General features: G+C 38.2%; 1 protein-coding gene across 5 annotated transcripts in view; it reads left to right on the forward strand.

Annotated features, from left to right (window-relative positions):
- Positions 1–383: 383 nt before the first annotated feature.
- The window catches only part of RALGAPA2 (Ral GTPase activating protein catalytic subunit alpha 2), a 374,367-nt gene continuing 348,886 nt past the window's right edge, over positions 384–25,864 (forward strand). For all 5 annotated transcript variants that reach the window (XM_074209342.1, XM_074209345.1, XM_074209344.1 and 2 more), the window contains exon 1: positions 384–524. In XM_074209342.1, the coding sequence (XP_074065443.1) occupies positions 419–524 (106 nt within the window). In that variant the 5' untranslated portion in view covers positions 384–418. The remainder of the gene's footprint in view (positions 525–25,864) is intronic.

The following is a 25,864-nucleotide window of genomic DNA, read 5'->3' on the forward strand; positions in this document are numbered from 1 at the left end:
CACTCTGGGATTAGTAGTTCCGGAGCTGTCGGGGAGGGGGCCGGTGGGGTCGCCGGTCTCCGTCGCGCGTCCCGCAGGCTTTTGGGGGGCGGGGCGGGGCCGGGCTGAGCGCGTGAGCTCGCGGCCGGCGGCCTGCTCACGTGGGGCCCGGCCGCTCCGTTCCGCGTCGACGCCGCCTTCCTCCCCTCCTCCCCCTCCCCCGTGCCGGGCCCCTCCCCTCCTTCCTGGAGCCCGGGCGGAGGGAGCCGCGGACGGGCCGAGGCCGTGGGCTCGGGCGGCCCGTGTGCGCGCGGGGGGCGGGGGCGCGCGTGTGCCCGGCGCGGGCGGCGCGGGCGGCTCTGAGCGTATGCCGTGAGGCGGCTCCCGCGGCGGAGGCGGCTCCCGCGCGCGAGGCTCGGGGCTCGGCGCCCGCGGCGGCATGTTCTCCCGGAGGAGCCACGGCGATGTCAAGAAGTCGACGCAGAAGGTGCTGGACCCCAAGAAGGACGTGCTGACCCGCCTGAAGCACCTCCGGGCGCTGCTAGGTGAGGGGCCGGGGCTGCGGGGCTACGCCGCCCCCCGGGGCCGCCGCCTGCCCCGAGTTTCCGGGTGCTGAGGGGGCGCCTCGGGGGCAGCTGGCCGCCTGGCGGGCCGTCCGGAGGGGCTCCCGCGGGGGCCGGGCTGGGGCGCCGCCGGGCTGGGGCAGCCTTGGCCTCCGCGGGAGCGAGGGCACCGAGTGGCCGCGGCGCGCTCAGCCTCTCAGCCCCGTCCGGCCGTGGGGGGCAGAGTTGGTCCTTGACACCTGCCCCGGGAGTTGGCAGACGACTCATCCCGCGCCCCTTTAGGCACGAGATGAGGATGGTTGCGTTCCGTCGAGCGCCGGTGGGTCAGCTCCTAATGCCAGCGTGATCTTACCGCTGCCAGGGTGCCCGGCCGCCTGCTGCACAAGTGCCGGCTGTGCCTCCTGTCACTGAGCCCCGTGCACCTTTTCATCCCGCTGCTCAGTCCGCCTTGACTCGGTTGGGGGAGATGCTTTGTTTTGGTTTCCATTTTCTCATCTTTCACTTAAAATGAAAACCTTTTTTTCCCCTTATTATAGACAGCCTTCATCTAATTGCATGGTAACTGAAAACAAATTTAAAAAAACAACCTTTTTGATGATTTTTGGATGGATTTTTCTAAAAAATTAGCAAAAGACCCATTTGGTTGGGAAAACTTTGACAGTCTCATTGAGATCCGGAGCCCATCCAGACCTGAGCAGTCGACTCATAAAACTGCGCCGATTAGCCTAAGAGTTGCTGATCATTGTCACTTAAAAATGCCGCGTCTATCGATTATACAATCTTGGTTTAAAATGAAAGATACATAGATGCTTGTTGATTGACTTGATGATTATTAATGACTTTAACAAGCTAGTGTAATTTTAATGACAGTGAACCCCTATTTTCTTTGTACATTAAACTTTTCTACTTTTCTCTGGCGGGTGCTTTGTGTTGTATTTCAGATTCATATTAAATGATCTATACTACAGATTAGTGATATTTTTGACAGCTAAGAACTGTATTAAAGTACAAATTTAAATGAAAGCATTTTCATCCGGTGGATATTTTGGCTTAACTTTTGTTATGTGAGCCCACAGATTTGACTGTTTTTTGTAAAGTTGGGGCCAGTTTAACCTAGTTCAGCTTAGTTTTTTAGGAAAAAAAGCATATTCCTGTTACTTTCAAAAGATATTTGTGTTAATTGTTTGATTGTAAGGTTTGTGTCTCATTTTAAGTCCCCTCATCATATACTTTGATCTATGAGGTTTGAATGCTGCCAAAGTCATTTTTAGTTTTATAAAATTCAGAAGGTAGTTATCAATTTTTCCTCTTTAACTTTATGCACGTATTTGTGTTCAGGGTGACAATCATAATTAAAATAGCAAAGATTTTGTGTTGGGCTAAATGGAATCAAATTGTTTCTGGAAATCTGTACTCCATTTAAAGTATGCATATTAAAAATTAATTTTTTGCAGCCATATCTTATATCTTGCTTTGGTGCTACTTTTAGAACATGAACATTAAAAAAAAAAGCTTAAATTGAAAGATGTAAATCAAGCCGTGGTTCTGGGAGCTATTTATTGGTAATAGTAAATACTATCTTAAGTTTGCATTTGTATAGCCTTTTTAAACTTTTTATATACTGTTTCCTTATTAATATTTTTCTCTGTATACAAAAATGATATCATCAGAACTCCATTAGTAAGATAGGATATAAGCTTTATGGCCTTTTTGATAACTGCTGATCTGTCCTTTGTGAACAGTAGTTTGTATTTCAAGATAAATGGCTAAGATTAGTAATACAATCTATGGCATGAAATTGAGTATTTTTCTGTGGCCTTATAATTGTCAGTAAGTGAGCTAATACACACACACATACACACACACACACAATCTCATTTTGTAGATGGGGAAAATTGAGGTATAGTGGCTTCAATAATTAATAAAAAAAAATAAGCACTTTTGGTATATTGACTTTCCAAGTCAGGCGTCTAGACTGTACTGTTTAAATTTTGTTATCAGTCACCTATATAAAACCTTATAGATATCAAATGAAAACTCTGATGCCTCATTATAGCTAGGGTTCCCAAAGGCTAAGCTAGTAGGACATAAATTGTAGAAGGTCCCACCAAACTGGAAAGATTAGGATAAAGGAAGAAGGGGAAGCTTTTAGAAAAGGTAATAGCCTTAATGTAGTTATGGAAGTGATGTTGAGCATGCTGTAGTCATTTGTTAATGAGGAAACTATCTTGACAAGAATAATAAGTGCATATTGAGCATGAGTGGAAAAATAAGACTAATTATATAAATTAGCATTTGTAATGGGTCAATAAGGAAATAGTGAAGAAAGAGGAAGTAGTGAGTTTCTGGAGCAGAGGAGTAACCTCATTATTAATATGTATTAAGTACCTGCTATGTGTCAGATGCAGTGGATACAAAGACAAAAAAATGAGATAGACCTTGACCCTGAAGAGTTTGCCCTCTTACCAGGGAGACAGCAAAATAGATACAATATGGAAATGAAAGAGAGCCTGAAAAGATTAATCTTGCAGTACTTTAAGGAAAGATAAAGGGATTGAAACCAGGGAGGTCAGTGACATTAATTTAGCTCACAGTCTGGTTTAGGTGGTAACAATCAAAATAGAGATGAAAAGATGAATGAGTTAACTTTTTGAAGGAAAAAAATTAATAAGACAGTGTTTGATTATGTGGGACAACGAGTTGAAGATCTCTTTCAAGTTTTAGACCTTGGTTCTGAGGACAGTGGTGGTATTATTGACAAAGAATTGAGTTGGGTTGACAAATTTAGTTATAGAAGGATCTGTAAGATTCTTAGGGTAGAATCAAGATGTGAAGTCAAGCCAGCATTTTGCTGAGTTCTCCCTCTCCACAACAAGTTAAAATAATGAACTAAATGGAATTCTGAGTGGGAAAGCCAAGAAAAAGTCACAGTGAGTCATTTTTTCCAGTCCAGCTTAGCTGAGAAAGACAGAAAGAGGTCTGCAGACATTGGAGTAAGGGGACAGAACACTGAGTCTGAAAGAAATCCCAGAAGATGCCTGTAGTAGTACTGGAGAAGGAACAAGTGCCTTCTGGAAGTTCTGTTGTGCCCATTGCCTAGTTCCTAGTTACACTTTCAGGGTTGCAAGGAATAGAGTGGTTACAAAGTAATAGGGACCTTACCTGTATAAGAGAAGACCAGGAAACCAGTGACCAGACCATTCCTAGATCACTTTGGAAGCACTGAAAACCTACAGAACCCCAGACTGAGTGGTGAAAGCAGCAGAAGGACATAAAAACCAGAAGCTCAGGCCCAACCTGATATAAAATCCAAAGTCAAGAAGCAGACTAGGAGTTTTTTTTTGTTTTTTTTTTAGGTTTTTGCAAGGCAGTGGGGTTGAGTGGCTTGCCCAAGGCCACACAGCTAGGTAATTATTGTGTCTGAGGCTAGATTTGAACTCAGCTACTCCTGACTCCAGGGCCAGTGCCCTATCCACTGCACTACCTAGCCACCCCTAAAAGGAGTTTTATAGTCTGCCTAGCTCACCTCTCAGATTTTATGGAGGAGGAATCTGAAGTACACAGAGGTGAAGTGATTTGTCCTTCCTAAGACATCACTTATTGTAAGTGATAAATTTGGAACTGGGCTCATGCTCTTTCCACCATATCATATTATCTGAGTTTCACAGACAAGATAGAGAAACCAGTGTGCGTAAAGCAGAAGGAATCCCAAGGAGATAGCATGTGCCAGGCATGTCAAACCACTCTACCCCCTCAGATTCAGATGAAAACAGTCCAGGACCCTGAGCCCAAGAGCCTTGCTTATATCAGTGTCTTCCAAACCACCAGACCTGCTTCCAGCTCAGTTTCCAAAGCTAGTCATTGAAGGGAGAAATTATGGTGAGAAAGGGGCCCATCTTTCTTATCACCACAGCATCTACTTCTGATTAACTACTGCCAGCCAGTGGCAGATAAGCACAAGGACCCTTCTCTCACATAGGTCCTCATAGGCTGTCCTAGCACAGCCCTCGCCTTCATCATCTGAGAGGCACTTCTTGTGGAGAAGGAGTGGGCCATCCCCAAGTAGGAGACACAGGCCAACAACAAGGGTTAGGCAGTATATGCCAGTTGAGTCAAACCCCACTACCTTAACCACTGTCTCCTTTCAAACTCATGGAGACAGCCAGAGCTGTGAAATGAAAAGCTTTAGGAATAATAATGTTTCCCACAGAGTGTCCTCAGCCATCATCTTGGAAAGCAATCTCTATAAAGATACAGCCTGGGACCTATTCTTGAATGTACTACAGTCAGAAGACCCAGAAAATATAGATCTGGTCATCAGTCTTTGGCACTATCAGATGGGTTGGTAAAAGAAACTGATAAGATTATATCAATGGAAATGACATTAAAGAGGAGGAATTATCTCCCCTGCACTCTAAGAACTGTGGGTCTCTTCTATTGAACTTGCAGTTGAAATCTTCCATACGGTTTGTCTTCCCCAATGGAATGAGAGCTCCTTGAGATCTAGGACTATCTTAATTTTATATTTCTACTCCCAGTGCTTTGTGTATAGTGAACACTTAATAAATGCTTCATTTATTCATGTGGAAATGTTTTTACTTTTCATTTGATTTGGATTATGGCTCAGGAGGACAGAATGCCCAGTTAACAAGACCTTTTCCTTTTCCCTCTCAAAATTTCAAGTGACTCATCTTAAAAAAAAATCAGAATATTCATTTGTTGAAGAAAGTTAAAGTTGAATTCTGGATAAAATCTCAAAGTTTAAGTTGGTACTCCAATTTTTCCTAATAATTTGCTACTTGTGCAAATTGTTGTTCTAGTTTGCTTTTCAACATTTTTCTGAAGAGGTTTTAGAATATCTAGCTTCATCTGATACTACTATAGGAAAAGTTCTTCTAAGTTTGTGTATTGCTGGCTCACTGCAGTTGACTTGGCAAGCAGATCAGATGGCATGATGTCCACATAAACTTCAATGTCACATGGTAGTTCTGTAAACCAAAACAAAGTGATAGGTATAATTCAATCCTGTCAGCTTTAATTATTGTCCTTTTCAAATGACCTTGTTTCAAGCAAAATTATATTACCATCATGCTTTCTTTAAAATATTAAAATTACTTAAGGTGAAGTGAATATAAAATAAACTTTCCATACTTGCATATAGCATAAATATAATTGGCAGTCTAGGTTAGAAATGATATGAAAGATTAGGCTCATTTATTTTACTTTTAAGTATTTAAAGAAAATTATCTTTAAGTCCTCCTCTGAGAAGGTAGGTTATTAGAGGAAAAAATTAGTTTGGACATAAAAATAAATATTAAAACATTTGTAGGTCAATGGCTACAATAGAAGCTGGATAAACTCATTTTAGAAACAGAAATGACCTTGAACTTGGAAGTGATATTTTTTTTTAAAGGAAGAATAAAAGTATTTAGTACTACTACACAGTCTAGAGTATTAGCATTTCTGAAACAACATCTTTCCTTGGAGATTTTCCTTCTTTCTAGGTGTGTTGGAAAAGCACTGATATGAAATTGAATTCTTGATATAAACTGGATATATTTTGTTCCTTCCCTTGTACTAATTTTTTTTAGGGGAATGTTGTGTACTTGAAGACTTACTTGTTCCTCATTTTGATATCGTAATGATAATAATAAATTTTATATTTGTATAGATGTTCACATTTCACAGAATTACATCTCAGAACTGAAAAGGGTCCTTAGAGGCTACTTAATCTAGCACATGCCTGAACAGAAATTATTTTTGTAATGTACCCCAGCAAGTTGGCTTTCCTCCATGGCTTGAAGACCTCTCTCCACTGAGTATGAATTCCTCACCCAGCCAATTCCATATTGGGATAGCTCTGATTGGTAGGAAGTTCTTTCTTACCTCATGCCTACATTTGCCTCTTTGCAACTTCCACCCATTTCTAGTGCCAAGTTGAACAAGGCTATTCTTTTATTTCCATGTGATAATCCTTAAGTTATTTGAAAACAGAACCTCCCTTCTTCCCCCTCCCTTCTCTCTATTTCCCCCAGGGGAAAAAACAAACATGTTTTCTTCAGGCTAAATATATCCAATTCTTTCTACTGATTCTTTTACAGCATGATTTTGAGAATTTTCACCATTGTGGTTGCCTTTCTTTTTGGACCTTACCTAGCTGATGAATGTCCTTCCTAAAATGTATTTTCTAGAGCTGTATACAGTATTCCACCTATGACCTAACCAGGGTAAAGTTAGAATGGTACTTTCCCCCATTTCTGAACCTATGACTCTCAGTACTGCCTAGGTCATATTAGCATTCTTGTCTGCCTTATCATACACTGTTGATTTGTATGAAGCTTGTAGCTCTCTAAAAATCCTGTCTTTTTTTTAGATGAACAGACATCTAGCTATCCTTTTCATATTTTATATGAAATTAAAATTTTGTAGTCCTGTTTAAGACTTTATTAATCTCTATTCTGTTCAGCTTTGAAGTTCTGTTTAGGACTTTATTAAACTATTCTGTTCAGTAATTATTAAGTTCCAACTAAGCAAAGCATTGTGAAAATACAAAGATAGTTATGATGCTCCCTTCCTTTAAAGAGATTTTTTTCATCCTTACTCAGTCATTCTGTATGTTAACAGCCCCTTACAGCTTACCTGCAAATTTGATAAGTTCCATCTGTGCTTTTCAAGTCTGTTAAAAATGTTTTAATAGCACAGATCCCTTGGGCATTCCCCTACAGATCTCCTTTCAAGCTGATGTCAAAATATTAAAATCTACTTCTAGCCATTCAACTAATTCTGACTCCCATCTAACTGTATTGTTTGTTTTACCTACTATTTTCATATTATCCACAAGATTAGCCTGAGAGATTTTTTCAGATGCTTGCCTATAGGCAAACTTTTGCGTTTTTGTGATGAATAACTAGCCTTCTAACTGAATACCCTGCCTCAATCTCACACCACTTTATTTCATCCTCTACTCAGCTGCTAACTTTTATTTTGCTTTCTTTTTTTCTAAAGTACAGGTGTGACCATGTCAGTCTCCTGCTCAGTAAGTTGTAGTGGCTCTCTCCTAACTCTAAAACCAATTATAAATGCCTCTGGTTTTTAAAACTCTTAATGACACAACCTTTTCTTAGCTTCCAGTCTTCTTATGCTTTCCCTTCAAGCATCCTGTGATCCAGCAATGCTATTTTAAATTTGTTATTGCTGTTGCCATTGAGTTGTGCTCAGCTCTTTGTGACTTTATGGTATAGTCCATGGACTGTCCCATGCCAATATTGACCTTGAGAATTTCTTGGCAAAGATACTGGAGTGGTTTGCCATTTTCTTCTCCAGGTTCACACAGGCAGGGGTTAAGTGACTTGCCCAGGGTCACACAGCTTGTAAGGTCAAATTTGAACTCTGGTCTTTTGTACTCCAACCTTAGTGCTCTTATCAACTGGATGACCTAGCTGCCTCTTGTTGGCATAATTACATTTCCTCAAGCAAGTCACTCTATCTCCCAGCTTCCTGACTTTTCACTCCATACTTGGAATCCTCTGCCTACTCTGCTTCATTCTCTTAATTTCTTTGACTTCCTTTAAAACTCAATTCAAATCTCAGCTTCTGCAGAGAGCTCCTCCCAGTCCCTCTAGCTGTTAGTTTCTTCTCCTTTCATAAAAATCTTTTATCTACTCTTTAAATGTATATAATTATTTACATGTAACCTCTTCGGATGCAGGGACAGTGTTTTTCCTTTTTCTTTTCATTCTCTGTATTCAGCGCAATATGTGGAGAATATATAGTAAGTTCTTAATGTTGAATGTCTGACAAAAGAATAAGGTTAGTCTGGCATAACCTGTTCTTGTTAGAGATACATCGCTGTCATAGTTACTTCCTTTTCAAAATATTCCTTAAATATTCCTTTAATAATGCCCTATATAATTTTGTCAGAAATTAAAGCATTCACTAGCCTATAGCTTGCAAACTTTTCTGTCTTGTGACTCATTTGCCTTTTTCCACTCCTTCCATACCTTTCCCTTTATTCCATAGTCTTTCAGAGATCACGTAGCTCATTATCATGTTAATTCATCATTCACATTTGCCAGTTCTTCAGAATAGTTAAATTCAGCTAATGTTAAGTACCTGCTCTGTGCCAAGATCTTTGCTTAAGAGTTAGGAATGCCTTCAGATGGTATTTATGTGAATTTTTTGCCTTGAACTCATCTAGGATAGCTCAGTGCTTTTTTACTGTCTCATCTGTATTGGGCATTAACTCCAATATTAAGTATGCTTTCACACATATATACTCTCCAAATATTTATTACATACATATCGGCACAACATTGCCATAGGTCCTATACAAAGTCAATGATAAGATATGATCATTCTCTTGGAAGCTTTGATCTAAAAAAATGTTAATTTTTAATCAATAAAAGTCCTCCCCAGCTCCCTTGAAGAAAGTTTTTACATTTTGATGGGGTCAGAGGTGAAGGGATAATATATTTTACATGTCCCAGAAAAGCTGAATATTTAGAGAAATGGAGAATCTGGAAAACTTAACTAGGAGACATGTTCTTTCTTTTTTTTTTTTTAAGTTTTTTTTTGCAAGGCAGATGGGGTTAAGTGGCTTGCCCAAGGCCACACAGCTAGGTAATTATTAAGTGTCCGAGGTCGTTTTTGAACTCAGTACTCCTGACTCCAGGACCTGTGCTCTATCCACTGCACCACCTAACCGCCCCCCTCTGTTCATTCTTAAAGGTCCAGCCTGTTTGCTACTTTTTTCTGGTCTTCCATGTTTTTTTCTAGTTGGAAGCTTCTCCTGAATTTCATAGTACTTTATAGCTTGTTGTTTGTTTTTGTTTGTTTGTTTTCAAGGCAGTGGGGTTAAGTGACTTGCCCAGGGTCACATAGCTAGGTAATTATTAATTGTCTGAGGCTGGATTTGAACTCTGGGCCTCCTGATTCCAGGGCTGTTGCTCTATAAACTGCCTTGCCTAGCTGCCCCCCCCATCACTTTTTAAATCTTTTTTTTTTAATTTTGAACTTAAATGCAAAACAAGAAAAGGGTAATTGTCATATACACACACACACACAACACATACAAGAAGATTCAATGTAAATCAATAAATTTCCATTTCAAGAAAACCTATATAATACTATGCATTGTTTTCATATCTACTCAGCTTTTCTTTGCTTCCTTGTAGGTAATTTTCTCCTGTGCCCTTTTTTTACTTTTTTTTTTTCTCCTCCCCTTCCACCTCACCATTCTAAAGCAGGTTATAAATAAATTTGGATGGTGTTTTTTACTTTACTGTCTCAGAGTTCAAAATACCAATCTTATAACTAATATTATTCAATATAATTTCCTAAAAAGGGATATACACATATACATAAATATCTATAAACATATAACATACACTTACACATGTACACACATACTCCATGCACATATATGTAAGACTATACTATGCATATTTCTACTTGTGATCTGTTTCTCTGTAAGTTCAAGTCTGTACATGATTTTCTAAATCAACATCTCATTTCCTATACCATAGCTAGCAATATTCCATCTGAGTTATCTCCAATCTGTGATATTGTCTATGAAAGTTTTGCCCCAAATTTCTTTATTTCTTTTATTCTTGGTACATTGGTTTTATTTTACCAGAAAATTTTAGTTTAAAATAATCTAAATCATCCATTTTATATTTCAACAAATGTTCTCACCTTTTAGCATAGTTTAAGGTTTGATATTGCTGAATCTGCTTCTTTTGCATTTTTCTCCCTGGTTTCTTTGAAACCTCTGACAATTGTTTTTCCAAATAACTTTGGTATTATTTTTTCTAACTCAGTATGGTAATTTTTTAGTAATTTAATTGAGATGACATGAAATGAATAAATTAGGAAAATTATATTGACTTTTAAAAAAAGATTTAAATTATATTGGTTTTATCTACCCATGAACAGTAAATATTATTCGTTTATTTAGATCTGACCTTATATTTAAAAAAGTGTTTTGTGTTTACATTCATGGAGTTCTTATGTCTGTTTTGGCAGGTATATTTTCAGGTATTTTATATTGGCTTTTTATTTTAAATAATCTAAAGCAATATTCAGTAGTATTGCTGATACCTAGTATAGTTTACATATTTTTCTCTTGAGTAAATCTATTTTAGCTTTAACTTTGTCAGAGATCATGATTACTATCCCTGCTTTTTTTACATAATAGATTCTACTCCTGACTTTTATTTTATCTGTGTGTCTCTCATTTTTACTGTGTTTCCTGAAAACATCATATTGTTGAATTCAGATATTTTATCTGATCTTTGTTTCCATTTTATGGGTTATTTCATCCCATTCACATTCTAAGCTATAATTACTTGTATATTTTCCTCCTTATTTTTCCTCACTTTATTTTTCTCCCTATTTACCCTATCCCTCCTCATTTGTCTGCTTTGCTTCTGTCTGTTACTTTGTCTCTTATTCCTTCACTCACTCTCCAAGAATCCCTTCCTATCCTCTCCCTCCACTTTGTCCTCCTGCCCTCTTATTTCTAATTTAGAATTCTTTTATACCCTTCTTAGAGTGTGTGTACACACACACACACACACACACACACACACACACCCACACACCCCTCTTTAACCAATTTTCTGATGAAAGGCATCAGCACTACCCACCTTTCTCCCTTACTAATTTCTTTTGTATCAGTTTTTCCTTTTATGCCCTTTGTATGAGATAATTGCTCCTTTTTAATCTCTCTCTCTCTCTCTCTCTCTCTCTCTATATATATATATATATATACATACACACACACAGATTTTTAAAGAATCACTCCCATCAGATTCAGCTCAGCCTGTCTTTGTTTTTTAAATAAAGATTTTATTTTGAGTTTTACAATTTTTTCCCCTAATCTTGCTTCTCTCCCCCCACCCTCCACAGAAAACAGTCTGTTAGTCTTTACATTGGTATATACATTGATCTAAGTTGAATGTGATATGAAAAAAAAACATATCCTTAAGAAGAAACATAAAGTATAAGAGATAGCCAAATTACATAAGATAATAGTTTGTTTTTTAAAATTAAAGGTAATAGTCTTGGGTCTTTGTTCATACTCCACAATTCTTTCTCTCTCCATCGCAGATACCCCAAAATTGTGCCTGATTGTTGCACTGATGGAATGAGCAAGGCCATCAAGGTTGATCATCACCCCCATGTTACTGTTAGGGTGTACAGTGTTTTTCTGTTTCTGCTCATCTCGCTCAGCATCAGTTCATGTAAATCCTTCCAGGCTTCCCTGAATTCCCATCCCTCCTGGTTTCTAATAGATCTATAGTGTTCCATGACATACTTTTGCTAGTTTGTTAAGCCATTCCCCCAATTGAAGGACATTCACTTAATTTCCAATTCTTTGCCACCACAAACAGGGCTTCTATAAATATTTTTGTACAAGTGTTTTCCCTTTTTCATAATCTCTTCAGGGTATAGACCCAATAGTGGTATTGTTGGATCAAAGGGTATGTACATTTTAATTGCCCTTTGGGTGTAATTCCAAATTGCTCTCTAGAAAGGCTGGATGAGTTCACAGCTCCACCAACAATGTATTAATGTCCTGGGTCTCCCACATCCCTTCCAACATTGATTGTTGTCCTTTCTGATCATATTGGTCAGGCTGAGAGGTGTGAGGTGGTACCTCAGAGATACTTTAATTTGCATTTCTCTAATAGTGATTTAGAGCAATTTTTCATACCACTGTGGATTGCTTTGAGTTCCTCATCTGTAAATTGCCTTTGTATATCCTTTGACCATTTGTCAATTGGGGAATGACTTGTTTTTTTTTTTTGAAAATTTGACTCAGTTCTCTGTATATTTTAGAAATGAGTCCTTTGTCAGAAACACTAGTTGTAAAACTGGTTTCCCAATTTACTACATTTCTTTTGATCTTGGTTACAGTGGTTTTGTCTGTGCAAAAGCTTTTTAATTGAATCAAAATTATCTAGTTTGTTTTAATGATGTTCTCCATCTCTTCCTTGGTCATAAACTGATTCCCTTTCCATAGATCTGACAGGTAAACTATTCCTTGATCTTCTAGTTTGCTTATAATATTGTTTTTTTTTTTATGGCTAAATCCTATATCCATTCTGATCTTATTTTGGTATAGGGTGCGAGTTGTTGACCTAATTCAAGTTTCTTCCATACTAACTTCCAATTTCCCCCCAACAGTTTTTATCAAAGAGACAATTTTTATCCCAATAGCTGGACTCTTTGAGTTTATCAAACAGCAGATTACTATAATTATTTCCTGCTATTGCACTCTGATTTTTAAAGACCTTCTTAAATTCTTCCAAGAACTCTTTTTGTGATGCTTTTAGTAGCGATTAGTATAATCAAATTCTAGTTCTGATTTATATGAGGAATATGCCTCAAGTCCTTTTTAGTTATTTTCTTTTTCTTTTTCTTCTTAGTTCTCGTTCTCTCTCTCTCTCTCTCTCTCTCTCTCTCTCTCTCTCTCTCTCTCTTTTTAGTATCTGAGGCCTGGTCAGCGGGCCAACTTTGGACTCTCCATACCCCACTCCTAAGTCAGTTTAGGGTCCCCCAGCCACACATTCTCACAAATAATCTTACTCCCAGCAGCAGTCCCTCTGGTTGCTGCAAACTATAGTTGTAAGCTCTACCTTGGAACTGAAGCCAGGTGCCCACAGGCATCAGTGTCTCCCCTCCTCTGCTGCTGCACCCACCAGGTCTATGCTTGTTCCTTCTCTCTTCAACCAAAGCCAGGGAGGAGTCTGGTCAGTCCAGCTGTGCTTGGGTTCCCTTGATAATGCTTGATAATATTATATCAAAATTATTTTGTTCTTTTTCAGAGAAGAGTCAGAACTGTATCATTAAAAGGATACTATGCTGAGACTTCAGGACAGATAGCTGTTATTACTTTGGTTGACATGAAGATACATATACTTTTCTAGAATTTATCAGATAAACTCACTTATCTCAATTGTAAATGAGAACCAGATAACAGATGAGAATTGTAAGCAGATAAAATAGATGTTATAAAGTTCATGTAAGGCAGAAACAAAAAAAGAGTCCTTAAGTTTCCTTAAAGTCAACTTAATTTTTCTCAAAAAAGAATTGCCTAAATGTAAGGAAGATAGTGTTAGTACGGTTTTAGGTAAAATGATTATGATTTTTTAAAATGTTCTAGTGCTTACATGAAGGTAAATTTTCATTGATGTGAGAATTTTTGTTACCTAGAATTATTAATTCTCCAAGTGTTCTGGTAACATTTTTATTGTTGTTGTCTGGACTTGTTACTCCTCAGGTGAATACCAACACCTACTCCTGCTTAGTCTTAGAGCATAGTGTTAGGGAGAGGGTCAGAGATCTGTTTTATGATATTACAGCTATTAAGTTGTCCAGGGCAGGTTTTCCTGATTCTCTGCCCCTGGTGTCTGTCCACTGAAACTTTCTGACTTTCAGTGTAAACCTAGGGTAGTAGTAAGAAAGATGGAGTCACCTTCAGATGGTGTAAATTTAATTCTTGGTTTTGACAGGAACTGTGGGGTCTGGGGCAAGTCACTTTAAATCTGTCTTGTTTTCTTTATGTGCAATGAGGATCATAATACTGGCAGTATCTCATAGGGATTTTGTGAAAGAAAATCCTTTGTAAATCTTAAAATGCTAAGTAAATATGAATTATTATAGCTTAAGTTGTAGCCTTATTAATTTCATTTTGTAGGTGGACACAGTTGCATGCACCATTTGTACTTTCCTGTATATCATTTGTTTATAAATTGTAGACCTTGGAAAATTTTATAGTTGCTTAAGCAGAATTACAAAGTGATGCTGAAGTTATTTTGAAGTCATGGTGTATTTAGCACACCTTTAAGTGTCCAAAGTGAAAAAATTTAAAATATGTCCTCAGATTTTTGGATGGATTTAGGATTTGATCAGTGTGGATACTTTTTTTAGTGGGTTTAAATTTAGCGTTTATTAAGCCCCCAGTATAATCAAAACTTTTTGCTAATTACTGGTAATACAGACTTGAAGACAATAGTCTTTCCCCTCCTAGAGCTTATAGTTTCAATGGGGGAATTTGGAAATTACTTAAAAAAAATATGTTGCTATGTGAATGTGAAAAGAACAAATAAGAGGGCCAAACTATTTAAGTTTATGGAGAATGAGAGTAGCTTCTAAGTGTCCATAAGTGAAGACTTTTTGGAGAAGATACTATCTGAATAGGTTTTTATAAGAAAGTAGTAGATTTTAGTTAGTGGAGATTGAGGACTTCTGTGGAGTGCAGTTCTTGCCAGACCTGAGGAGACAGTAGGAGAACAAGCCCTGAGGTGGAAAGAGGGCAGTAACTGAAGCTATTTTTATCATAAGATGTAATATGAATATATATATATATATATATATATAAAATATTTCTTATTATGAATTTAAACTCTACTGAATTTTGCACAACTTTTTGGAAAGAAACCTATCATTAGGAGGATAAATATTTTATTTTTATCATGGTGAATATATTTGATATTATGAAGAACTTATATCTCCAGTTAAAATCAGTTACATTATTATTTAATTCTTTAAAAAGTTAACTCTTTAAGATGAATGATTCCTTTATAACAAAAAGCAAATTGTTCCAGAAACCAAAAAGAATAAATTTTAAGATTCCTTTTGGAGAAGGGGATAGAGTGATTTAGAAACTTATTGCTAAGTAATATTTCTCTTTTATGATTGTTTGAAAAGGACAAATTGTACTTGAAATTACTCATATTCATTATGGTCATAATTTGTGATTTTTTTCCCCTGATCTTGTTTGTAGAAACCCAGTTTCTTATTCTAACAAAGAGAGAGCAACCATAGATTTTGGAATAGTAAGAAAATAATGCTTACAATGAATTGTTTTTCAAATATTTTTCAAAAGTTGAAAATGAACTTGTAAAGATTTTTGATGCAGAGCAGCACAGAGATATGATAGTTAAGGGCCATGAGTATCTTTAGTGATCTTTTTTTAATTTATTTTTTTATTCTCATTTTGTACAAATGTTTTTTTTTACATTAATAAAATATTCTTGTTTACAAGTAAACAAAATACCCTATAGACTTGCTTGGGTGAAAAAAGTAAAGGGGAGAGAAAAAAATTAAAATTGAAAAAAATAATAGTAATAATTGTAGGTATGGCCAGGTGGCGCAATGGATGAAGCACCAGCTCTGGAGCCACGAGCGCCCGAGTCCATAACCCAACAATCACCCAGCCGTGTGACATGCAAGCCACCCGATCCCCACTGCCCTGCAAAAACCAAAAAGAAGGAAAAAAAAGACCCAAAATAAAATAAAACAGTAATTATAGTAGGGGTGGCTGGGTGGCAGATAGAGCATTGGCCCTTGAGCCAGGAGCACCTGGGTCCGAATCCGGCCTCAGACACGCAAAGATCACCCTGCTGTGTGGCCCCAGGCAGGCCACCCAGCCCCACTTGCCCTGCACCCTCTCCCAAATAATAATAACAAAAAATGTGCTTGAGTCTTTGTTCCAACACCAGCAACTCTGTCATGGGTGGATCACATTCTTTATGATAAGCCCATCACAAAAGTTACTTCCATATTTTTCCAACATTGCCATTGCTGATAGCAACTCTCTCCTTTCTTATTTCTCCACTACCATGTACTATATTTTCTCTCTCCTTTCACTCTGACTCTGCTGTAGGGTCGCTGAGTGGCTCAGCAGACAGATCCCTGGTCCTGGGGCCAAGAAGCCTTGAGGCCCCATACCACCCCTTAGACCCACCTGGCCCTATGGTCCTGGGCAGGCCATCCAATCCCAGCCTCTTGCAAGAAGTAAAAAAGAAAATGTGTTATATCTGACCACTCTCCCCCCATGGTCCATCCTCTCCTCCTTTATTCACATCCCCACCCCTTCCCCCTGCTCCCCCCTCCTTCTTACTCCAGATGTCTATACCCCATTGAGTATATTTGCTGTTTTCTCTCCTAGCCATCTCTGATGAGAGCAAAGGTTCCCTCATTCCCCCTTGCCTCTCCCCTTCCATATCATTGCAATAGCTCATTGTAATAAAAAAAAATCTTATTATGTGAAATGTCTTGGACTATTCCTCCTCTCCTTTTTCTTTCTCCCATTCCATTTCCCTTTTTTTCCCTATTGACTCCATTTTTGTACCATATTTTATCTTCGAATTAAGCTTTTTTCTGTGCTTCAACTATAAAAGCTCCCTCTACCTGCTCTATTAACTGAGATGATTCTTATGAATATTATCAGTATCATTTTTCTATACATGCAGTTCATCCTCATTAAGTCCCTCATATTTCCCCCCTCTCCTCCAATCTCCATGCTTCACCTGAGGCCTGTATCTGAAGATCAAACCTTCTGTTCAACTCTGGCCATTCCAAAAGGAACATTTGAAATTCCCCTGGTTCATTGAAAGTCCATCTTTTCCCCTGGAAGAAAACATTCAGCCTTGCTGGGTAGTTCATTCTTGGCTGCATTCGAAGCTCTTTTGCCTTCCAGTATATTGTATTCCAAGCCCTACGAGCTTCCAATGTAGTTGCTGCTAAGTCCTGTGTGATCCCGACTGCAGCTCCACGATATTTGAACTGTGTCCTTCTGGCTGCTTGTAATATTTTCTCTTTGACTTGGGAGTTCTGGAACTTGGCTATAATATTCCTAGGGGTTGTTTTTTTGGGATCTCTTTCTCGGGGGGATCGGTGGATTCTCTCCATTTCTATTTTGCCCTCTGCTTCTAGAATATCAGGGCAATTTTCCTGTAGTAATTCTTTGAAAATGATGTCAAGGCTCGTTTCCTGATCATGACTTTCAGGTATTCCAATAATTTTTAAATTATCTTTCCTAAGTCTGTTTTCCATATCAGTTGTTTTTTCAATGAGATATTTCACATTTTCTTCTAAATTTTTCATTTTTTTGGTTTTGAAGTATTGATTCCTGATTTCTGGTCAATTCATCAGTCTCCCTGAATTCTATTCTTTGTCTGAAGGATTTGTTCTCCTCAGAGAGTTTTCTTATCTCTTTTTCCATCTGGCCAATTTTGCTTTTTAAAGCATTCTTCTCCTCAATAACTTTTTGAACTGTTTTATGCATTTGACCTAAGCTGGTTTTTAGCATGCTATTTTCTTCAGCATTTTTTTGGATTTCCTTGACTAAGCTGTTGACTTCATTTTCATGTTTTTCTTGCATCTCTCTCCTTTCTTTTCCCAGTTTTTCTTCCAACTCCCTCATTTGATTTTCAAAGTCTTTTTTTGAGCTCTGTCATAGCCTGAGCCCAATTTCAGTTTTTCTTGGAGTCTTTAGATGCAGAAGCTTGTGCTTCCTCATCTTCAGACTGAGTATTTTGATCTTTCTTGGGCTCATTTGCAAAATATTTCTCAATGGTCTTCCTCTTGTTTCTTTGTTTGTTCATTTTCCCAGCCTAAGCCTGTTTTTTGGGGTGCTTCCTGAGCTTTTGGGACACTCCCAAAAGGGTCTCAGTGTGTGAGGTTCTGTCCTCCCTCCTGGTCTGTGAATGACCATAAGCGCCCCCTTCTGCCACAGGGCCAAGGTGGAGGGGGGCTGTTGTTCTATGGGGGGGCCCCTAGAGTGCGATCAGGATCTGAATGTGGTCAGAGCCCCAGAGTCCTGTTCCAGGGGCAGAGGACAGAGCTAGGCAGTCTCTCTCTTCACTCCCCTCCCTCAGCTCAATGTGGGCTCATGCCCTGGAAGTTCCTGCTTACCTTCCCCGCCTGCTTCTGTTTTTGGGTCTGGGCTGCTGAAAGACCAAGTTGCTGGCTGTGTGTCCTGAGGGCTGGGCTCCACGAGCTCGCTCTGGCAGAGGTCCCCTGATGTTCCCCCACTTTGTGCTCGGTGCTCCCCGTGGTGCAGCTCAGGAGACTCCCCCGCAGCTGTGAGCCGAGGCTCCCAGTGCCCTGGGGCTGCCTCCGGGAGGCTGAAGTTCTTTGCCTCTGGTGGGCCACCCCTGTGGCGGGCCGCCCCTCTGACCCCGGGGAGCAGAGCCTTTCTGCTCTTTTCCAGGTTACCTTGAGTAGGAGAACTGCCTCACTGGGTCCCTTTGTGGGTTCTGTTTCTCCAAAGTTTAGTTAGAGTCCTTAGTTTATGAGTTTTTATCAGAGAGCTCCTAAGACTGGATCCCTTCATGTCGCCATCTTGGCTCCGCCTCTTTAGTGACCTTTTGCGTGAGAAACAATTCAGGATGAAAAAAAGTATTTTGACTTTGACCAGGGAGGGTACATTTTGTTTCTTCCTTCAGTAAGGAATGTTATTAAGTTTCCAGTTACATACTATCTCTGGGGTGATTGATACAAGTACTCCTTTTATTAATTATTAGACAGTATTATTTTCAGGTAGAAAATTAAGTTTTAAAAATAATGATGCTAAAGAATATTTAGATATACATCAAAAAAAATTCTGCTTAGACTGGATAATTCTCAGTTCACTAAGTATATCTTATCCAGACAAAAATCTTGTATTTGATTCCCTAGGCTCCAGTTTTTGCCTTATGCTGGTTCAGAGAATGAGTTTTCCTATGTAAAGCTTAATTTTTAAGCATCTGACAAATATGTTTCTCTACAGACTTCCTAATTCAGGTTAGAAAGTCAGTCCGGTTTCCTTCACTCTGTGAAGGTGTTAATTATTCTAGTCTTCTTTTGCTCTTTGTATTTTACTAAGAAAAGTTCTTATCTTGGAATGGTTTCATGTGCTTTGCATGTGCACAAATATCCAGATGGAATTAATATCTCATGGATTAACTATGATATACAATGAATGCAGATTGAGGATTAAGAGATAATTAAATGCCATTGCCACACTATCATTTCCTAATGTGGCTCTCAGGACAGGAAGTTTTAGCTATTGGACTAGAGAATACTGAGTGGGTGGTGGTACGGGGAGGACCTGGCTATTAAATTAGATCCTGGAGAAGCTTGCATGTAAGAAGCTTCTGATCCTTTAGTCACTTTTTTTCTGATGTATGATGAAGAATTATTGACCATGCCAGAAATGTTCCTATTATATAGCTCTGATATTCTTGAAGCTACTCCTGATCATTATCACTACTTCTTATCAGGATAAGGAATCTGTGATTATATTGGCAGTGTTATAATTTATGTTGTCATTGTGCTGCTACTTTGGTTCATTGTCATCATCTTGCATGAGGATACTCACTATGAACTATGAAGATTTGGCATCACCCACCACATAGATCAGATTAGAAGACTAGATCCTTCTGAAGTGGGGAGGAAAGCCTTAGGATTTCTGACTTCTTTATTTTGTTTTTATTTATTCTTTTTATGTATTTTTCCTAAATACTGTCCCAGAATTGTCCAGGAAAAGACATGAGACTTGGTTCTCCAAAGGGGATGAGTTTTGTTTTCCTCTACATATTTTTTCTTTTTTTCCTTGTTTTTCTCCTTGGTACTACTTATATCAGGAGTACTGTCCAATAAAACCTGTATAAGCATAAAAGGTGGAAGGTCCTCCTCTAGAAAGGTGGTGACAAATGTAAACAGAAAGAGATCCCTGTGGGCTTCATATTAGTGGTTCTATTTTGTGTACTGTTTTTTATGGGTTATTTAATGGTTATTGGGTTAGGAAAATAGCATATTATCAGAATTAATGTTTTGTTATAAAATTATATATAATAAATGTGTATTTTCAGCGGTCTAGTGAAAGATTATAGGTTTTGGTGATTGCAGGAAGCTAATAACCCTCTATTTCACATAGGCATTTGTGCTTTTGACTTTTGTGCCATTTTCTAGGAATTTAACCCTTGTAAAAGTTCAGGATTAACTTTATATTTTGGAAATAAACTCATTATCAGAAAAACTGGCAAACAGTAAATCTGTAATGATTGTTTTCCCTGGTTTTGTTTCTCTTATAATTTTAATTTCATTATTTTAATTTATATGTAATTACATTTTCAGTTTTATTTTATTGATCCTTTCTATTTCTTGTTTGCTCATGAACTCCACCCTATTCATAGATCTGAAAGGAAATTTCTTAATTTTTCCTCCAATTTGTTTATGAAATTCCCTTTTTTATATCTAAATCACTTTAACCATGTATGAAGTTTTGGACTAAACTTAATTTCTTCCCAATTGATGGTCATCCCCCAATTTCCTATTTATTGCCTTCACAAAAAGAACAGTTATATTTTGTACATAGGGTTCTTTTTCTTTTTCTTTGTTCTCCTTGGAGTATAGAGGTAGTTAGAAGTATTGTTGGGTTGAAGGGTATTTATAGCCTTTTTGGACCTTTCCAGAATGGTTAGACTGGTTCACAGCTCTATCAATAGTGTTTTAGGTTACCTATTTTCCAGATCCCCTCTAGCATTTGTCTTTTTTCTATTTTGTCATCTTAACCAATCTGATAGGTGTGAGGTGATACTTCAGTTATATTCATTGTATTTCTCTAATTATTATCAATTTAGAGCATTTTTCATATACTTTGATACTTTGATTTCTTCCGCTAATAACTTCTACTTCAGTCATTTGACTATTTACCATTTGGGGAATGAATGGCTTTTATAAATTTGGCTTAGTTTCATATATATTTTAGAAATGAGTATATCAGTGAAACTTACTACACATATTTTCCCCCAGTTTTCTGCTTTTCTTCTGATTTTTGCTGCATTGGTTTTGTGTGAAGCCCTTCATTTTATTTTTTGTGTTATTTTATTTTGCATGCAAAGATAGTTTTCAGCATTCATCTTTTTGTAAGCTTTCTAGTTCCACATTTTTATACTTCCTTTTCTTGCCTCTTCCCTCCCCATGACAGCGAGTAATCTGATATAGGTTATGTATATATAATCATTACGTCCTTCATTTTCAAGTTGAAGTAACTGAGGGCCAGAGGGTAACACAACTCAAGGTCATACTGATATTCATTCAGTAGTAGAATTGGGATTTTAATCTTAAAGCTCTTTTTCTGTGTACATGTTGTAATTCTCTTTAGAGAATTCACCTAAGAAGAAGGGCTGCACATGTGCACGCACACACAGAAACACACACACACACACACACACACACACACATACACTCACATACTTTTTAGGCATAATTCCTATATTGGAGAGGTTTGAGAGATCATGAGGATCAAAAAGCTATCTAGTTCTCCACCTATTGGTTATTTAATCTGGAAACTCTTAATGGACATTTATGAAACGTTTATTATGCACGAGAGGCCTTGCTTGGCACTGGAACTACAGGATTGTGGAGAATGATAGGTGCTGCAAGATTAGAGAAGAAGAAATGTCCTGATTTTAAGCAAAGTAAAGAGGGTGAAATCTCCAAACTGTTAGCTTATTTATTTTCCTAGCAAAAATCTAGAATATATTATTGAGGGGATGGTTGGTAAGCACTTAGAAAGGAAATAGTGATAACTTAAAAGCTATTATAATACTTTCATCTGGCATTTAATAACTGTTAAATTAAATTGAATGGATTCATTAACAAGTCATGCTTGATTAGCAGCCTTTTTGTTGTTGTTGTTGACTAGATAAACTTGAAGAGCAAGGAAATGAAATGCTATTGACAAAACTTCTCAGGTTATGTGTATGGATTAGCTGAATTGGTTAAGAGATAGTTCAATTAGATGATTTTTGAACTGATTGAAAACCACATGAAATGAGTAATCATGAATGTTGTCGACTTAGAGGGACATGCACAATGAAGTGTTCTAAAGATATAGAACCTTCAACTTTTGTTGGTAGAAGGCAAAGAGGACTTGCCTATTAGAGCATCTTCTTGTGTCACACATTTACCTGTTCAGTATAGTGACTAATACTGATTAATTCATTAAGTGTTAATGATGCAAAGACAGACAGTCCTTTTAGTATTCTTTTTGATTCCATTTCATTTGGAGAGTGGGTTTAATAAAATCCCAGATAAGTAAATATAACTTGAGAAAGAGCAGTAACAGCTGGAAGAATGAATAAAAGATTTTCATAAAAGTATATCCAAGCTTTAGTCTTGCAGGACGCCACAGTTTCTGATAGGTAGAGGTGAAAATTTCCTCACATGGAGGAGTAGGGGACAGTCAGCCTATCAAAAGGCTTATATACAACTGAAAGAATGTCAGATTTGGACAACAGAAAGTTTTGAACTAGATAATAGCACAGTCAGATGGATTGAGATCTGGTTGGACTCAGAGTTGTATTTTTATCTAACTGAGATAAAGGCCTTAGTTTGAATTTTACCTCTGGCACTTTCCATCCTTGTGATCTTAGACAAATAGCAAGGATGTACCTGGCCCTGTGTGCTAAGGGCTTTACAAATATTACCTCTTTTGATGTGAAGGACTACTCTGCAAGGAGCTGCTATTATTACTCCCCATTTTACAGATGAGGAAACCAAGGCAGCTGGGGGGTGAAGGAACTTTCTGTCACCACTGTGTCCAGTATTCCCTTGAGGTGATATGATCCATTGCTGTTTATGTGCTGTAGTACTTGAAGGACCATGAGACTCTTGGACATGACCTGCAGTTGACACAGTCTCTATGTGTTATTTTCCCCATCCCCCATAATCAATCTCTTAGTCAATAAGCTTTCTTATTTTTTTTGGCAAGTCAGTGGGGTTAAGTGACTTGCCCAAGGTCACACAGGTGTCTGCAGCTGGATTTGAACTCAGGTCCTCCTGACTTCAGGGCCTGAGCTCTATCCACTGTACCACCTAGCTGCCCCCGTCAATAAGCTTTCAGTAAGCATTTATGCTGTGCCAGCACTGGGGATATCAGAGTTAGAAGATAGCTCCTGCTTTCAAGGATCCTAGTTAAATAGGGGAGACAGAAAACAAACAAGTATAAACAAGTTACATTAGGGACAAATGGGAAATTATTATCAGAAGGGAAACATTAGGGTTAAGAGGGTTTGGGAAAGGACTTAAAGGAAGTGAAGAAAGTCAGGAAGTAGAGATAAGGAGAGAGAACATTCTAGACATGGGGGATGACCAGAAAAAATGCTAGAAGCTAAGAGATTTGTGGAACAGCAAGCCTGCCTGAGTCAGTAGATCAAAGAGTAAAGGATAAGATGACTAGAAAGTCAGAAAGGGGATAGGTCATGAGAGGTTTTGAACCCCAAACAGAATTTTGTTATTGACAATAACCATTGAATTTATTGAGTTGGCAGGGTTGACATGGTTGAACCTTTGTTTTAGTATCATCACTTTAGGGGCTGAACAATGCTTTGTACATACTAAATACTTATTAATTATTTTTCATTCATTGTTGTGAACATATAATAGTAAGTGGAAATAATGTTGTAGAACTGGAATTTAGAAGACTCTGGGAATCATGGATTTAGAGTTGTTAAATGAACATTTGAGTACTGATGAAATTACCATAGAGAGAATGCAGAGAGAGAGAGAGGAGACCTGGGGCAATCTTCTGGGACATCCTTAGGGGATGAGAGCTGGGTGAACTTTGAGGAAAGGAGATTTAAAAATTCAGACTGATAAAAAGAGAGCCAAGAGAACATTTTTCACAGAAGATGAGAAATGAACCATGGAAAGAGGTGAGGAAGTTGACAGTGTCAAAAGCTGCACAGAATTCATTTAGGAAGACTAAAAATATGTATTTGATCTAGCACTTACAAGATTAAACTTAAGGAGAATAATTTCAATCTTGTGATAGAATCAGAAATTAGTCTGCAACTGGTTCAAAATGAGTGCTTATGGAATGGAGGCAAGATTTTTCTTTTAGGATGTTTTCTTTGAAAAGGAGAAGAAGTAGGAGAAGAGCATGGATGGTTGGAGGGAGTCACATGAAAGTATTTTTCAGTATAAAGGAGCCCTGGGTATGTTGTTAGGTGACAGGGAAAGAGCAAATGAATAAGGAGAGATTTTTAAATGAGAAAGAAAGAGACATACTTGATAGGACTGATTTCTGAAGGAGAATGTGATCAAGACTATAAATTGATGGTCTGACCTCAGCAAGGGGAAAGTCACTCTTAGCTGTTGGAATAAAGGAGGGAGAGAATGGGGGATGATTTAGGGGTGTGCTGAGGTCTGAAGTGGAGAAGAGGGAGCCTGCAAAAGATGAATGAATTAAAAAAAAAGCCCGAACCAATAAGTTTTTAAAAGTACTGTGACCTAAACATTGTCCTAAACCTTTGGGATGCAAAAGAAAAAGCTACAATGATTACCTCAAGGAATTCTCACTCTAACTGGAGAAGATAACATAGAAGAAAATTCACTAGTAGAACTGAAGGATAATCCTGGGAGTCCTAAGGGTATAGCTGAGGGCAAGGCCTGGGGGTGGGGGTCTTTGGTTACACAGTAAGTCAGATATTCATGTTGGGGAGGTTCAGGCTAAGTGGCAGGACAGGTGGTAAGACCTGGATAGTTGTTGATGTGTTGATAGTTAATAGCTGATGGTGGTTGGTTGGGTGTTGTCCCTTGTTCTCCCAGAAGACATCACTATGTGAGAGTTAAGTTACAGTGTGTATGACTGTGGCTGACCAATATACTCTACTACAACCAGAATACTCTACTAAAGGCCTGATACAAATAGGCCAGGTGAACATTTGGGGTGGACTCTCTCAATTTGGCCATTTCATGTTTTGAGCTTCTTCAATTCTACTTTGCTCATAGAGCACAGCACCTTCTATGATGAGGTGATAAGGATCCATCATGCTGGGTAGTCCTGGACGAGTGTCACCCATGTCACAAAATCAATACCAAAGTTCTTAAGAGTGGCCATAAGAGTCATTGAATTGATTTTTCTAAATTGATTCCCCCTTGTGAGTTCTTTTGTAAAATAGACTTTTTGGCAATTGTGTATGTTTGATATTCAAACAATGCAGCTAGCCCATCTGACACATGCTCTCTTTAGTAGAGTTTGAATTCTAGGCAGTTTAGTTTGAGAAAGTACCTCATTGTCTGGTATCTTCTCTTGCCAGGTGATCTTCAGAATCTTCCTATGACAATTCAAATGGAAGGAATTCAGTTTCTTAGCATAGCACTGATATACTTTCCAAGTTTCAAAGACATACACCAATAAGATTAGCAAAGCTGCTCTGTAGACCTTTAGCTTGATTCATTTGATACTTCTTTTTCTCCCACACCTTCCTTTGGAGCCTCCCAAACACTGAACTAGCTCTGGCAATGTGTCAACCTATACTGCCAGGGTAAGATAATAAGTCCTTGTGGTCATCCTTTTTATCAGAAAGAATAAAATTGGTGACTTTTGTTGTATACAAACCACTTAATGAATCAAAGAGCTTGAAGCCTGGATTGGTTCTGTGGATTGTTCTTTTTTTAAGTTTATTTAAGGCAATGAGATTAAGTGACTTGCCCAAGGTGATACAGCTAGGCAGTTATTAAGTGTCTGAGGCTGGATT

The sequence above is a fragment of the Macrotis lagotis genome, chromosome 1 (genome assembly GCF_037893015.1).
Source record: "Macrotis lagotis isolate mMagLag1 chromosome 1, bilby.v1.9.chrom.fasta, whole genome shotgun sequence".
Lineage (NCBI taxonomy): Eukaryota > Metazoa > Chordata > Mammalia > Peramelemorphia > Peramelidae > Macrotis > Macrotis lagotis.